The sequence below is a fragment of the Siphateles boraxobius genome, unplaced genomic scaffold (genome assembly GCF_051911475.1).
Source record: "Siphateles boraxobius isolate OS27281-9 unplaced genomic scaffold, OSU_SipBor_1 5, whole genome shotgun sequence".
NCBI classification, from domain to species: Eukaryota; Metazoa; Chordata; class Actinopteri; order Cypriniformes; family Leuciscidae; genus Siphateles; species Siphateles boraxobius.
The window spans coordinates 24,951,407-24,966,324 of NW_027509141.1; the positions used below are offsets into that span (position 1 = coordinate 24,951,407).

General features: G+C 37.5%; 1 protein-coding gene across 9 annotated transcripts in view; it reads right to left on the bottom strand.

The window, feature by feature from the left end:
• kaznb (kazrin, periplakin interacting protein b) overlaps window positions 1-14,918 on the bottom strand; it is a 154,551-nt gene that overhangs the window by 19,490 nt on the left and 120,143 nt on the right. For 5 of the 9 annotated variants that reach the window (XR_013194892.1, XR_013194891.1, XM_077203539.1 and 2 more), the window contains exon 5: window positions 8,970-9,074. Coding sequence is in view for 5 of the 9 variants with exons in the window: in XM_077203539.1 (XP_077059654.1) it covers window positions 8,970-9,074 (105 nt within the window). In the remaining 4 variants the exon portion in view is untranslated. Of the gene's footprint in view, window positions 1-2,922; window positions 3,073-5,805; window positions 5,982-8,969; window positions 9,075-14,918 lie in introns of those variants that run through there. The other 4 variants (XR_013194893.1, XM_077203542.1, XR_013194894.1 and 1 more) reach the window with 3 other exon arrangements.

Below are 14,918 nucleotides of genomic sequence, written 5' to 3' on the forward strand. Positions count from 1 at the left end.
AACGAATAAATAAATAATAATTAAGTCACACAAGATTCTATTCTAAAAATTCTATTTATTATGTAAACTGAGTATTCAGTTGCCAGTTAGATAATTTCATAAGCAAATGCCAACAAATTCTTTAAATTCACTGGTAGAATAACTTTACCAAATATTTCATTATTTTTGTTAATATCAAACAAAATAAATTCAAAGCAAACAAAATATATGTCAAATATTTGTTTGCATGAATTATCCAACATTTTACCTAACATTCATTCATGCTTAAGAAAGACATATTTTAAAAGTGCTTAAGACATTAAGATATTATTTACATTATTACAAATATACATTATTATTGGTAAATTCATAATGGTCTAATTTCTATCAAGCTATCAAAAAGCAGTATATATAATCTCTCTCTCTCACACACACACACACACACACACACACACACACACACACACACACACACACACACACACACACACACACACACACACACACACACACACACACACACACACAATAGTATATACTATATATTGAAATATATACTGTAGTATAGTTACAGACACATAGTTTTCAGAGCAAATTCTGGAACTTTGTTTTCTGGCCCTTCTTGTGTTTTCATCTCCCTAGTATTCCTCATTTGTAAGATGTTTTGCATAAGAGCATCTGCTGAATGAATTAATGTAAATGGAATTGTAAACAGTGAGCCAAGCCATAACTGCAAAACACTGTCTCAGAAGAGAAGCTTGTCAGAAACACTAAATATAAGCTTGATTTGGATTTGGATTGTTCCTTGGAACAACTGCCAAAAATGCTAAATGAGACTGTTACTAATACATCAAGTGAAATGCATAATTTTAAGACATTTTTATTAATCCGGATGAAATATTTGTGTACTCCACACAAAACCCCAACATGACCCAAATATGCTGCCCCATATAGGCAAAGAAAATCAACCTCAGCATTCTTTAAAGACCTACACAAGAGCTTATATCAAAAATAGCACCCACGTCAAATGACATTTCAAAATCGAGAGCTGTGATAGAAATATTAAAATGGTAGGAGGTGTAGGCTGCTATACTACGATAAAGCTACATGTGCCAGCACTAAAATACATGCATTAAAATGCATTACAAGACTCACACAATGTGAAGAGATTGCCAGCACTTCCTTCTGTCAAGAAAATATGGCTGACTTGTGTGTAGCACACTTTTGAGATGAAGTGAAGGTTAAAAGCACATGTATTGTTGGCATCTGTGCAGAATCGTCTCAAATTTTGCATGTATGATGGCAAAAAGTGAGAAATCCTTCTGTGTGTGTGTGTGTTTCTATAGTCTTCTGTGTGAGGATATCTGAGGGTAACAGCTGTGCTGAATTAATTGCTCTGCGTTTAAATTGCAAGTAAGTTCAGCCTGCCCATGCCAACTGGAGATAGTGGTAATTGATTCACACTTTCATTAAGGAGAGATTAGGCCATGCCAACGGATGGGCACCAAGTGCCTGACCAGAACACGCACATACATACTCAATGTGATGTTCCCAAAACACTCCTGGTAATTCATCAGCTTTGGAGCTCACTACTAACTAAAATAATAACAATGAAAAATGTAAGTATTATATATATTTTTTAAAAAGTAAACATTGGCCTAAAGCTTTCAAAAATGTGCATACAGTATATGCTCATTTTTGATTCATATATATATATACAAATAAACAGAAAAAGGATATATACACTATATGTATGCATGTACTAACATTTTTAAGTAGCTATAATTTTATGTACAATAAGAGAACTAAGATTACCTCCTTACACAAATAAACTCATAATAAAATAATTAAAATAATCAATTACTGCTCTCTATCTTTTGTATTAGATTTGGGATTAGTGCTCTGATTAGTTATTAGGAAGAAACTGATTTTGCATATTTGAAATGCATATCAGACCTTAAAGCGTAACTTCACCCACTTTGCATTGTTACAATGTCGGGGTAGAATATGTAAATTAACCATTTTTACTTGTTCTCCATGTTACCTGGACTGAGAAATTCATGTTTTTTGTCAGCAAAAGGGGTTTTGTGAAAACGACAGTTTCTTTCAGTTTTTCCCACTCACCTAAAACACTATGTTTGTGGTTATGTTGACTACAAACACACAGTTTTTTTTAGATTTATTCATCATGGCCTTTAGCCACTACCTACAACGCTCTGGATCCTTCACTGGAAACCAAAAGTAACTCACTCCTGCTAAACGTTTACTCTTTGAATTCTTGCACCTGGGAACAATACACGTCAACACCATTATGACTAGTAGTTTGCTAAGGAGTATTTCCTACTAAAGCAGTATTTGACTCTGGTAAGCGTATTCATAGCAGACTGGTGGGAGTGGCTTTGGACAGCAACATACCCAGTGCATTATGGGTGTTAAAGAATTCCTGCCTATTTGTCAACAGACAAGACAACAGCCTTTCTTTTATCTGTTTTCTCTAGCCAGGTAGCACTGAATAAAAAAAAAAAATTCTACTCTATAGACAGCCATGTTTTATTGAAAGCTCATTTTGCCTGTGGTGAAGTACACCTTTAAATTTGTAAAAAAAAAACTTTTTATTGCAGCTTGGCTGCGTTCTGATGTCAAGATATTTACATGTGTCCGCCGCACACATTTACATGCCTGTGACGTCCAATTCGTGTTTGGAAACTTGGCCTGCCAGTCACTGTGAAGCAATAATGGATCGACCTCAAATATTCAAAACGCTGTTACTGTTGTTGTTGTTCACTTCCTACTCAAGCATACGCTTTCCTCTGATTCTGGAATAAAACCACTTTGTTCTGTCATTTAGCTTGGCAGCAGCAAATCCTGTTGGACAGTTCTTTCCGACTGCACAATTTTGTTTAGGACGTATCATTTGCTCTGTTACGTAACACAAACACTTACGTGAAGTGTCTCTCTTCAAAATCCCTGTGGATTTGGCCGAGGTGATGGAATGCAGCATCTTGTAGTAGCTGTCGGCGTGGGTGCTCCAGACAGGGTTTTGGCTGCATGAAACTTGTCCGTGAGCTGTGGTGTGAACTTGTAGTTTGTACACTGGGGTGAAAGAGAAGGGCAGAGCTTGACAGAACCATCTGGCATCAGGGGCTTGGAGGGTCAAACTCATTATCTTCATCTATTTGGAGCGTAACCACTGGCACCAAGTAGATCAGTGAGCCGCAGAGGTCATACCAAGCCCTGTTGGCGCTGGTGGCACAAACAATCTCAAAATACCAGTGGACTATGAGCACACACACAGACACTACCTGTTTGTCCACTTGTAAATGATGAAATAAACAGACACAAATGCATTTCTGCATCAACAAAAATTGCAATATCTAAAATATCAATCTACAGAAATCTAAAAAAAAAGTAATTAGAATTATCAAGAGTATCAAGTCAGATCTTCAAAGCTTCTCTGCTTTATTGTAAAATGTCAAAGTTGATTCATTTTTTTGGAATCAGTTCAAACTATACATTTTTAAAGAGTCATTTATTACTATCATCATGCAAAAAACCTTTATATATATCTTACTGAACTTTCAAATGGTAGTGTATTTTTGTAAAATATTTTAAAATATTTTACAAAAATACACTACCATTTGAAAGTTCAGTAAGATTTATTATTCAGAAAGAATGCATTAAATTGATCAAGTGACAGTTAAGACGTTTATATTGTTAAAAAGATTTCTATTTCAAATAAATGCTGTTCTTTTGAACTTTCTATTCATCAAAGAATTGCAAAAAAATATGTGGTTTCGACAAAAATATTAAGTAGCACATCTGTTTTAAAGATTTTAATATTAATTTAGTACCAAATCCACATATTAGAATGATTTTAAAGGATCATGTGACACGGAGATGAATGGAGGAATGATGCTGAAAATTCAGCTTTGCCTTCAAACAGGAATAAATTATTATTTTAAATTGTAATAATATTCCAAAATATTACTGTTTTACTGTCCTTTTGATAAAATATATGCAAGCTTGGTGAGCATAAGAGACTTCTTTAAAAAAAAAAAAATTATAACCCAATAGTTAAATAAATAAATGCTATAAAGTCCATTTCAGTGCAAATACTTAAATATACTGAATATCACCAGGTATGTCTCTGCTGTATTGTCCAGCCCTACCATAGATACAAAAACCATACACAAACACAACAATTGTATATGCCAGCATGTTTGTTCTTAACAACAGATCAGCACCAATGTACTCGTCTAATATTAGCTGATCTCAAAGAGCAATGGTGTAAGCGTCTTGAGGCAAGGTTAAGGAAGAACACAATAACACAATTCAATCATTCAGGCAAAAACATTACTACCTGTAAAGACTTTCAAAGGCACAAGCTGCACTGTCATACAATCAAGATCAAACACTTAGATTCCAATGAATCAGATAATAAAACAAGCATTCAAAAGCACACAGCTGAGCAGCTTTTGATGAAACCTGACTTCTTAAGACACCTAACACATTAATCACCTATATAATTATCTTCATGAGCGTGAATTCAAACTATGTGCACTATGAGGCAGTGTAATGTTGTGTAAGCTACAGTATGCATGGTTTGCATTCCTCCTGTTTTGCCGATGGCAACTATCCAAGTGCCTAAATATGATCCATAAGTTCCTGCTGGGTCTGTTGTTAGACTTTGAATAAGGAGTGTAAAGATCAGTCTCACAGTGTTGATTTAGCGGGGTGTGGAGAAGACGCGGGTATTATTACCATCCATAGACGTACAAACAGTGGCTGATTCCGGATCAGCTTTAATGGTTTTGTGAGTAAACCATTGAGAGAGGATTGTAAAAAATTTTAAATGTCACAACAGACAGAAACTAGATTTACAAAAAGCTTGGGAAATGGCCATAAAATGTTTCCACTTTGAAAATAAAAGTTAATTAAAATTAAGAATTAACTAACTTTTTTAAGGATTATGAAATGTTTTTCTTTTAATTTCGGTGTGTATTTGACCGTTTTTACAACATATCACTGAAACATTTCACACGATCACTCTGATCATTTTCATAAATTCAAAGGCAAAGCAGATTATTGTGACTGATTATGGGTCTGATTAAGGGATACGTTGCGCATATATCCCCACATAAACAAAGAATGATGCCACTTTATGATCGCAATTTCATATGCTCTCACAAACAACATATGTGTCACTAACGTAATTACAGCTGATTGCTGGGTAAGAGCTACACGTCACACATGGTAAATCATAGTATTACTCAAGATTACATGAAATTAAAGACAACCACATGCTTTGTTTGTATGTCCTTGACTCATCAAATAGTCCAAAAGGTGGTCATGTATCAAAGTACAAAAGGTTAAATCAGCAGTATGGGATATAGGTCACTTTTTTGAATTATGTTTCCCATCAGTAAGTCCATAATGACACAAAACCTGAAATATTCTCTTTTTAAATTTCTATCATAACCCACTATATTTCTTCAAAAAGGAACTGAAGGAAGTGTTCACTTAAATCAGAGAGATTTAATATGAGTAAGTCTTTTAACCTTCAAGCAGCCACAATGTTAGTATTTTAAGTCTTATACAGTAGCTTGAACAAAGCAAAATGTTTCCAAAGAACCTCCTGGTTGGGAATCACAGTTACAGGTCATCCAATATCCTACATTTGACCCAACACTTGCTGACACACGTGACAAGCCCCTGTGCATCGTAACACATACAGATTTACATGCCTGGTAAGCTGGTTATATGATTCAGTGGTGTGTAACTGCTGTAGTTTCCATCTTGAGCACTCGTACACACGCAAACACTCACCTGGCCTGCCCTCCTCTCTTTCAGATCTCATGACTCCCGCAGTGCCGGCTCCGGCAGGCTCCACTTTCAGCGCCGGTGCTTTTTCTCATAGCAAGAAAACTCAACTAAACCTCCCGCACACACACAGGTACACGGTTCACTCCTACCACAGTCCGTGCGCTCCTCCCTGACAGGTTACTAGGGAGGGGTTCCCGAGTGACTATAAACAAGTTTGAGCCGCCTTCCTCTGTGAGCCCGTATACCAGTTCTGGGAGTTTCTCTAGGGCGTTTTCTGAAGTTCCCCACCCCCTCTACACTCTTCCTATACTCTCACACACTCCTCTCGGCCTAAAAGGTGCAGAGAGTTCAAAAAGGGAATGACACTGCCTTGTATGAACAGGCGCATTCATAGGACAGGGGGAGGAGACAAATAGCTTTTCTGATCAGGTGAGAGGGCAGGTGAGTCTCTCTTCAGCGGCCCTGCAGCTCCATCTAATGGTGGAAACAAGACACAGATAGATTGCCCTGTTCTCTAATGGTAAAGAAACAAAGAAACACCCCAAAAAATGTATTCTGTCATCATTTACTAGTTCAAAACCAGTATGAATTTTATATGTACATGGAACACAAAAAGAAAAGATTTGGAGCATGAATGCTGCTCTTTGTCATTCAATGAAAGTGAATGGGAACTAAAGCTGTCGGGCACCAAAAATCATAAGCTAACATACTATACTAAACAAGTTATGCTTTTTTTTTGACATTTTTGGAGCGATTCACTTTATTACAATTAACAAACCTAATAGATCAAACTGACAGTAAGAACTACAAAATAAAATAAAAGAAACCATATGGACTACTTTTATGATCCTTTTATGATGCTCACTTTTTTAACACAAAAAAAGAATCCAGGAAATGTCCTGGATTAGGACAGCTAAAGTTTTATTCAAAATTAGCTGAAAATTAAAATAAAATACAATTAAATACTTTTCTGATCCTTTTATTGTGCTTTTTAGTCATTTACAGAGCTGTTCACTTTTAATGTATAGGAAAGAGCATGCAGGACATTCTGCTTCAGTTCTCCTTTCATGTGGAAGAAAAGCGAGATTTGAAACGAATGTGGAACAACATGAGGGAGACTAAGGGACGGCAGAATTTTCCTTTTTGGTAAAATATCTCTTTAAGATTGTCAACAATCAGTGTGATATCACACCTTATAATTTTGATCATTTTGATCGCTGTGTAAACACATCAGTGTTTATATTATACGGACTATAAACTTTTATCTCTGTACTTGTGTTATTATTGGATGTGTGTGCAAAACAGAAACAGCAATACCGTGTAGTTGAAAACACCGTTTGTGAAGCTGACACCCCACCCTGCTTCAGCAATCCATGTTTTTTTTCCCATCCACATCCCATAATTCCTTGCAGCAATTTCCCATAACTCCATGCAGGGATCTGTGGGACGTTTTGTCAGATAAAAGTCTGGATGAGTGTCCCCTGCCTCATAGAGCTAATGGAGTCACCGGCAGATAGGGGCCCACTCTCTGTCACAGTGCACAGGCTTCAACCTACAGCTGAGTGGCAGTCTCAAACACAGCCAGGAAGAGGAATCAAGGACTCTTAGGGTCTTAACACTGACTCATCTCTCCTTTTATCACTCTCTCTTAAAGACCAGAATGCTGGTGCTGAGTTCAGAGTGCGTGCTGGGAGAAAAATGACCAGTTTGTACACAAACAACTCAACGTGATACAATATAAAGCATATGCTGTTTGTGTAATGAATAAGTGACTGCCTTAATATATAACACAGGATGTGCCCAAGTGTGTTGCGTGTTGATTAAATGTACATGTGTCCATCAGGGAAAGCTCAACCACTGAGTCTTTCTCTCAAGTTGTTATGTTGCACATAAGTGAGCTTGTATGAGCACACAAGGCTGAAAGTAATGATTTTAGTACATTAAAGGAGCTCTAATATGGCAGCCTGCTTCATTTTATTTCTCAACTGCATAGATACAGTTGCCTGGCAGACCGAGCGTTATCTTTCAAAACAATTTAAGGCTTGGCTGGGAGTAATGAAGTACTGACAGCAAGCACAACATCAATAATGCTTTTCACACAGGGTGAAACGAGCAATAGAAGGGAAAAGAATAGAAACAGAAAAAAAGAAAAAAATCCAAAGAGAAAGAGAAAGAATAAGATAGAATGGAACAGCTCTTAGCAAAACCTGTGACAGTACCATTACTGAATTAGAAAATACCATGATACTTTGATATATACCATGGCATTGTTGGTACTGTATATGGCCAGATTTAAGGCCAACATAAACATAATACTGTGAAAATGAAACATACATAAAAAGAGCTAAGTAGCAGGCAGTGTTATCAGCCAGTTATCTATTTATTAATATAAACAGAAATGAACAGCAAAACAAAATAGAAAAAAAGAAGAGAAATGAACATAGAAGAACAAACAGAATAAAAGATAATAAAATAAATATCCATAAAAGAATAGAATAAAATAAAACCGAATAGACTGTACTAAAATATTGTAATAAAAATTAGTATGTATATTAATAGTATAAAGCCCATACGAACCCATGCTGCGGTTGCTTGCAATACATTAGCATTCAGTGTTCACCATTAGCCCGAGTGAAGTCGAAAATGATTCCTGCTACTGGTTAAAATGAAGACCCTCTATCATCCTAAGAGGGTAGTTTGGGTTCTTTGTGATGCAGGCTTTGATAAAGACATAAAGATTATGATTTAGGAGGACAGCACTCCGGAGGAAAGGCAATGGAGAGTAACAGGCGTCATTATGTGTGGAAAATGGGATGTCTAGAATAAGACTTAGAGATTCTGTTCAATTTCCAGTTCAATCAATACACTTCATAATGACGCCTCCCCACAGCGGGTGACATTATACGAATCAGACAAAGCTTTTTTTGTTTTCTTACAAGATGACTCTCTCGCAATTTGTAGAAGTGCGTTTCTTAAGTCGCATACGCTTTGCTCCTCACAAACACATGAGCGGGGAGAGGCTGAAAATCCACAGGACAATGGTTTTGTTTTATAGCCATTCAGCGTTGTGATGAATTACCCGAGCTCCGCATGTTCACAGCCTGTGGAAAATTACAACTAGGCAAGAACTAGGCAATATTGTGCTTATGCATATTTGGACATCTTACCCTTGTCAAGTGAAGAATCTGGAGTGAAGTCCATCAAGCTCGACATGCCTGTCTGGAAAGTGAGATCAGAAACCAATGCCTTCTGCCGGTGGTGGACCGAAGGCTCTGCAAGACAGAAAGACAGAAGATTTGAGCTTGTTCAGGTTCGAGCTAACCGAGAGGTTTGACATTTTCGCCTTCGTAAGTGGCCGAGGGCGGCAAAGTGCAGGCCTCCTACAAGAAAAGCGTGCGGAGTGTGTCTGAGCGACTCTGGCTCGTGAGTCACCGAGCATCTCGCAGCTATTACTGCTCATCTGTAATTAACTCTGAAACAGTGACACGCACCACGCGAAAGCGCCACATCCACTGAATGGCTTTTAAAGACAAATAATCATCCTCCGTCCGCGGCCCACGCCGTAGCCGTAATCAATGTGCATTGAAAGTGACAGGTAGCAATTTCCTGTACAGTGCAACGAACAACACACCGAATCACAAATTTCCCTCGGATCTGAAAAGGAAGAGGAAAAAAACCTAACAATGTTCGTTTGATGAGGACGAGAGAGTGCTGAGATTTACAACCGCCATCAATCATCTTCCTCCGTGCGGTAACATCGCAAGGTTCTCAGAAGCCACAAGGGATTTCTGTGTACCTGTGTGGAAGGAACAAGGGCGGCGTACCGATCTTTCAACAGACTATATCACGAGCATCATAAATAAATGGCTCCTTTGTCATATCACACACCTTACACCACCTGACGCCGACATGGAGAGTGCCGGTATGTCATTTCCGTGAGGGATTGTGTGTCAATTACCACAGGCTTTGACAGGAGATATGAAATTGTGCTTGTCATTTTCCACATCATTATGTCAGACAGCATTCATTCTTCGCCATTCCCTTTAACAGATACCATCTCAGCACTGCCTGTTCTTTCTTCCCCTCCCTCTCGTGACTCAGACTTCATAGCCGGCTGCACACCTGAACAGATGCTGCTAATTGAAGTGTCTTCAAGTGCCCTTTTCTCTGTGTCTCTGTATCTGCTCCTGTTACCTGCGTACACTTACAAAGCCCCTAAATGTGACTTATTCTGTTCTCAGACATGTTACACTGCAAATTCCTTCTTTTCCCATCCTTTCTAAATGCTGGTCCTCATCCTACAGTGCACTTTACTAGCTAGAGCAGGGGTCTTCAAACTCTTTTAGCCCAAGGATCCCCAGTGTATAAGGAGAACCCCCTGTTACATATTGTATAAAACTTGCATTCTAGTCGGCGGCGATAGCCTCGTGTGCAAGTGCTCCGACATGTAGCACCGTTGTGCTTCGGGCGACCCGAGTTCGAGTCCTGGCTCGTGGACCTTTCACGATAAGTAGCAGCATCACATTTGATTAACTCCAATTTGGTAATTATTATTAATATTATTAGTTATTATTGTAAAAATGTATAATTATTTTAAAAATTATTATTGTAAAAATTCGAACGTTTGTGGGGGAAAACAATCAGTTAAATCAAGGTTTATTAATAATAATAATCTTTAATTTAACCTCATTTTTTATTTTTGACAAAAAATAGTTTGGGATCAAACAAAAATTGGCGGACCCCTTACAGTAATGCCATGGACCCCCTAGGGTTTGCAGACCGACTGTTGAAGAACCCTGAGATATAGGTGCACGGTGATGGAAAAGTATTAGGAATTAGGAAACTAATATAGTTTTAAAAATATTTCATGAGTTAGAAAATATTCATTGTGATTACGCTCTCTAAAAATGACTTTTTAAAAATAGACTGGAATGACATGGAAAAACTAGAAAAGTTTGTTTAAAAAAGCGTGGGAACCCTGAAGCCAAGAGGGGTCCATTTTTAGTCCGGCTGAGTCAATAATATCCCTGTTGTGTCATGGCATAATTTTCAGTAGTGGGTCATGGTGATGAATGACTGAATTCACATTTCTGCTTTTTATGTCTGCCTAGTTCTACAGATGCTTCTTGGTTACAAGGTATTGATTGAAAGCTTTCGTTATGGACCGAAAATATTCTGTATCTAAGAGGGCTCTTCACAAATCTGTGCTCTGCTGGGTTACTAATGGCATGACAAAGCCAGATGAACCATTTAATGCATATTGAGGACATTGAAATAGCCAGTCATTTACTTGTGCAAGGTATGTGCATAAGTTTTTGTATATATTAAGATGAAGTTGTAAAGTGCAGCACATTATTCAAGGCTTAATCTTTTGGTGCACTGAGGCAGTTTAATAAATGGAGAAAATGAACAACCATTACCATAATAGCTACCTGTTTAAGTAGAAAGTAAAGACAAAACTGGGCAATGGTGCACTGAGAGGTTTACTGACCCCTAACCTAATTTTCTCAGTATAATATCGGTATTGACTGAAGCACCTTATGGAACTGTGATCTGCATGGTTAAAGTACACTGTGTTTGACCAACTTGAGTAACATTACAGATCTTCCTTTCTGTCTCAGTGAAAGTTTAAGAAATTACTCATAACAAAGAAAAGGTCCGAGGATATAGAAGCTGTCAAACCTTTCTTTGAAAAAACAACAACAACAACGACCCTATGGTTTGTATAGCAGGTTGCACTGATACAAAATATATTTCTCTTTCGCATTAACCTTTGGGCAGATCCTTTGGCAGAAGTGAAAATCATCCATACAAATGTGTTTAATGGACCGTAGTCACTAGGTAGACACCACATTTCACTTGATGTGAATGAAAACTGAGGCTGTGTGGGATACAAGTACAGTCCAATCAATAGGTTGTACTATCTTTCGATTTTAGGTCATGTCTAATTTTTACAAGTCATGTGTAGTAAAAACAAAACAAAAACAAACTTATCTAAAAACTATATAAACAATTTTATATAAAAACTTTCTAAAAATAAAAATAAATGCAAGAATATAAATATTAAAAAATTGCAAAAACTATTTACAGTGTTTCAATGTATACAAGAAAAAGACTATCATTAATGTTACCACATCCAGCCTGATTAAAGTCTTTCCTATTTCCATCTTCCCTCAGATTCAACTTGCTAAACCTATCAGGACTGACTCATTTGAGAAATTTTTAATGGAGCTATTGAAGGCTCTTTGCACGCAGCCCTGTAGAGATAGTTCATTTCTGAAATATTTCTGTCGCAAAGAGCAAATAAAATGACTATTTAGAAAGAGGCTTTATAGGGTTCATTTTTTGTTTTACACCACCAAAGTGCCATCCTCATGTTGCCTTTGGACAATTTAGAGAGTCATTATCATTTAACTTTCACACACTCCAGACATTTCTTAATATCAAGACTGCTTACGCGAGCTATAATTCTGTTTTAATACAGGGTCATTAGGCTAAAAACTATTTTTCTGCCCTTTCTTATCACATTAGTGCCACAAAGGTAGCCAAACATAATAAACATATCAACAAAAGTGAAGTAATACAGTTTGGAGTGGTCAGACGACCCTGTGCAGCACTACGCTGGCCTCCTGCTTACTAGATATAAAGCTTTTATCAAGGGGTCAAAGGTTATGAAAATAATGAAAAGATGCAATAAGAGTCTGCTGACAAATAGCTGTGCAGGGAGAATACATGCACTTAAAGACTGTTTTGTGTATAGAGAGCTGAAAATATGGCTGGAAGGCTTTGCTATGTGGTTGCTAGGTTGTTCTGAGTGGTTACTAGGCAGTAGCAAGAGTTGTATGGGTGGTTGCTTACTGACCCAAGTCAGAAGAGCCCACAACTCTCTATCCCCACTGAAAAAAGCATCTTAAAACCAGTCTAAGCTTGTTTTTCAGCTAGTTGCCCACTTAAACCATGCTTGGCCCTACTGAAATACCATATTAGGCTGGTTTAAGCAAAAAATAAACCAGAAAACCAGTTTAAACTGGTTTAAGATGTTTTAAGCCTGATCAGGCTGGTCTGTTGGCTGGTTTTAGATGGGTTCGGGGCACTTTTTAGTTAGTTGCCCATATAAAGCAAGTAAATACATGATTGGACATGCTGAAAAACCAGCTTACGATGGTTTAAGCATCTAGTAAGCTGGTTTTGTGATCTTAGCCTAATCAGGCTGGTCTATTGGCTTGTTTCACTCAGATTTTGGGCACTTTTCAGCTAGTTGCCCAGCTAAACCAATTAAATACCTGCTTGGCCAGGCGGAGAAACCATTTTAGGCTGGTTTCAGCATTTATTTTTATTTTTTATCAGGAAAGATATTCTGGTTCCTAGATATGGCTTGAGTCCCTGCCTCAATATTATAGACAAATGCACAGTCTGCTGAGTGCACTGCTATGAACACCGCTGACAAATAACCTGGCCCCTGGCAGCTCACCTCTGTCTCTCTGGCAACAGCCAAAACCCACACATACACACTACAGAGAGGTCGATTTTTCCTAGATGGGCAAGAGGTCAACCTGGCCAGACTTGGAGGCAGCATATTGTCAATCAGTGTGTTTCTAGGCGCCCCTGCACTTCCTTATTAATGCAATACCTGTCAACACAACATATCACTCAAGATATCTTAACCAGTGACATGCTGACCTGTTTTAAAATACCTCTATGCAGTGGGAGGGGCTTGCATCTGATGATGCCACAGTCTGTTTTTGGTTGTGCACCATTGGACCAATTGTGAGCAAGAAGATGGATTAATTATATTGCTTAGGTATTTGGATAAAACTAAAGCTGCAATTATCCCTTTATTTAGTTGTTTGCTGATGCTAAACTCCCATTGTATGACATTACGGACGTGACAGTCTTTGCTCCTCTGTTAAAGCCGCTAGTTAATGGGAAAACACACTGCATTATTAATCACCACTAAATAGAAGGAAGTGAAAAAAAGGACCATGAGAAAAGTCATAATAAAAGAATAAATATAAGAATAATTCTTGCATAAGTGGGTCTACATGCTTTATTATGTAAGAAATGTATAGATGCTCAAATGGAAATACTGCACCTATTCAAGTCTATGCATTCTGCCTTTAAAACAAACAAAACATCAGTCCAATTTAAAAATCTTTTGCTTTTTGTTGCAAAATATTTTGGATATGCAAATACTGTACATTGGTGGATGGCTTAAAACCCAGAAAAACATTTATTAAAAGTAAAAAACTTGCAATTGTTCTTCATTTTTATCCTTCTTAATAAGTATTCACTATAACATATTCACACACTGGCACTTATGAACATTTCATTTGGAGAAAGCCAATTAAATGTGCATTAGTGCCAATGTGGTTTCTGATTTGTAAATGCTGAAGACCATGTTTTCCACATAAATAAATAAAAACATTTTGAGTTTTGCATTTCTGCCTGCGTTTGTTGATTTTAAACTAAGAGGCTGGAATTGACTGAAATGGTCTGTTAACCATATTGAAAATCCATCACATTTTTTTATTTTTATTTAGATATCATGACCAGAGGCGTAATGTAGATCCTTAAGCCTAGGGAACATTTCATTATCGTCAATATTACACATCAATACTGTAAATCAAATTTCCTGTTGAAATTATATCTAGACCTCTGTATATCTATACCCTAATTAATAACTTCATGTGTTGAGTCTCATTAAAATATATGAATGAACCATAGTACTGTACTCTCAGGACACTCCCACCTCGTGTCTCTCAGGCACAAACATGAACATCATCCAAATTCAGAGCGAAGGAGGGCTAACAGTACAAAAAAGCTTTCTCACTTAGACGCATTACCCAGCAGTGGGTATCATTAGCACGGCTATGCCGCAGATGGCATTGATGAATCGAAACAATCTTCTCTGTGAATTGTGGTAAAAGAGAGAAGGGTTGGTAAAACTTGTGGAAGGAGAAAAGCTTAAGGCAGCCTGAAAGTTGGGCCCTCCAATGGAGAGAGTTTTGTTTTTTTGGCATTGATGGAGTACAGAAGGATATTATGTGGGTTCAGAAGCTTGAAAATCCTTCATGCTACCGTTTTAGAGGGTCTTTATGTTTGGTCTGCAACAGTGA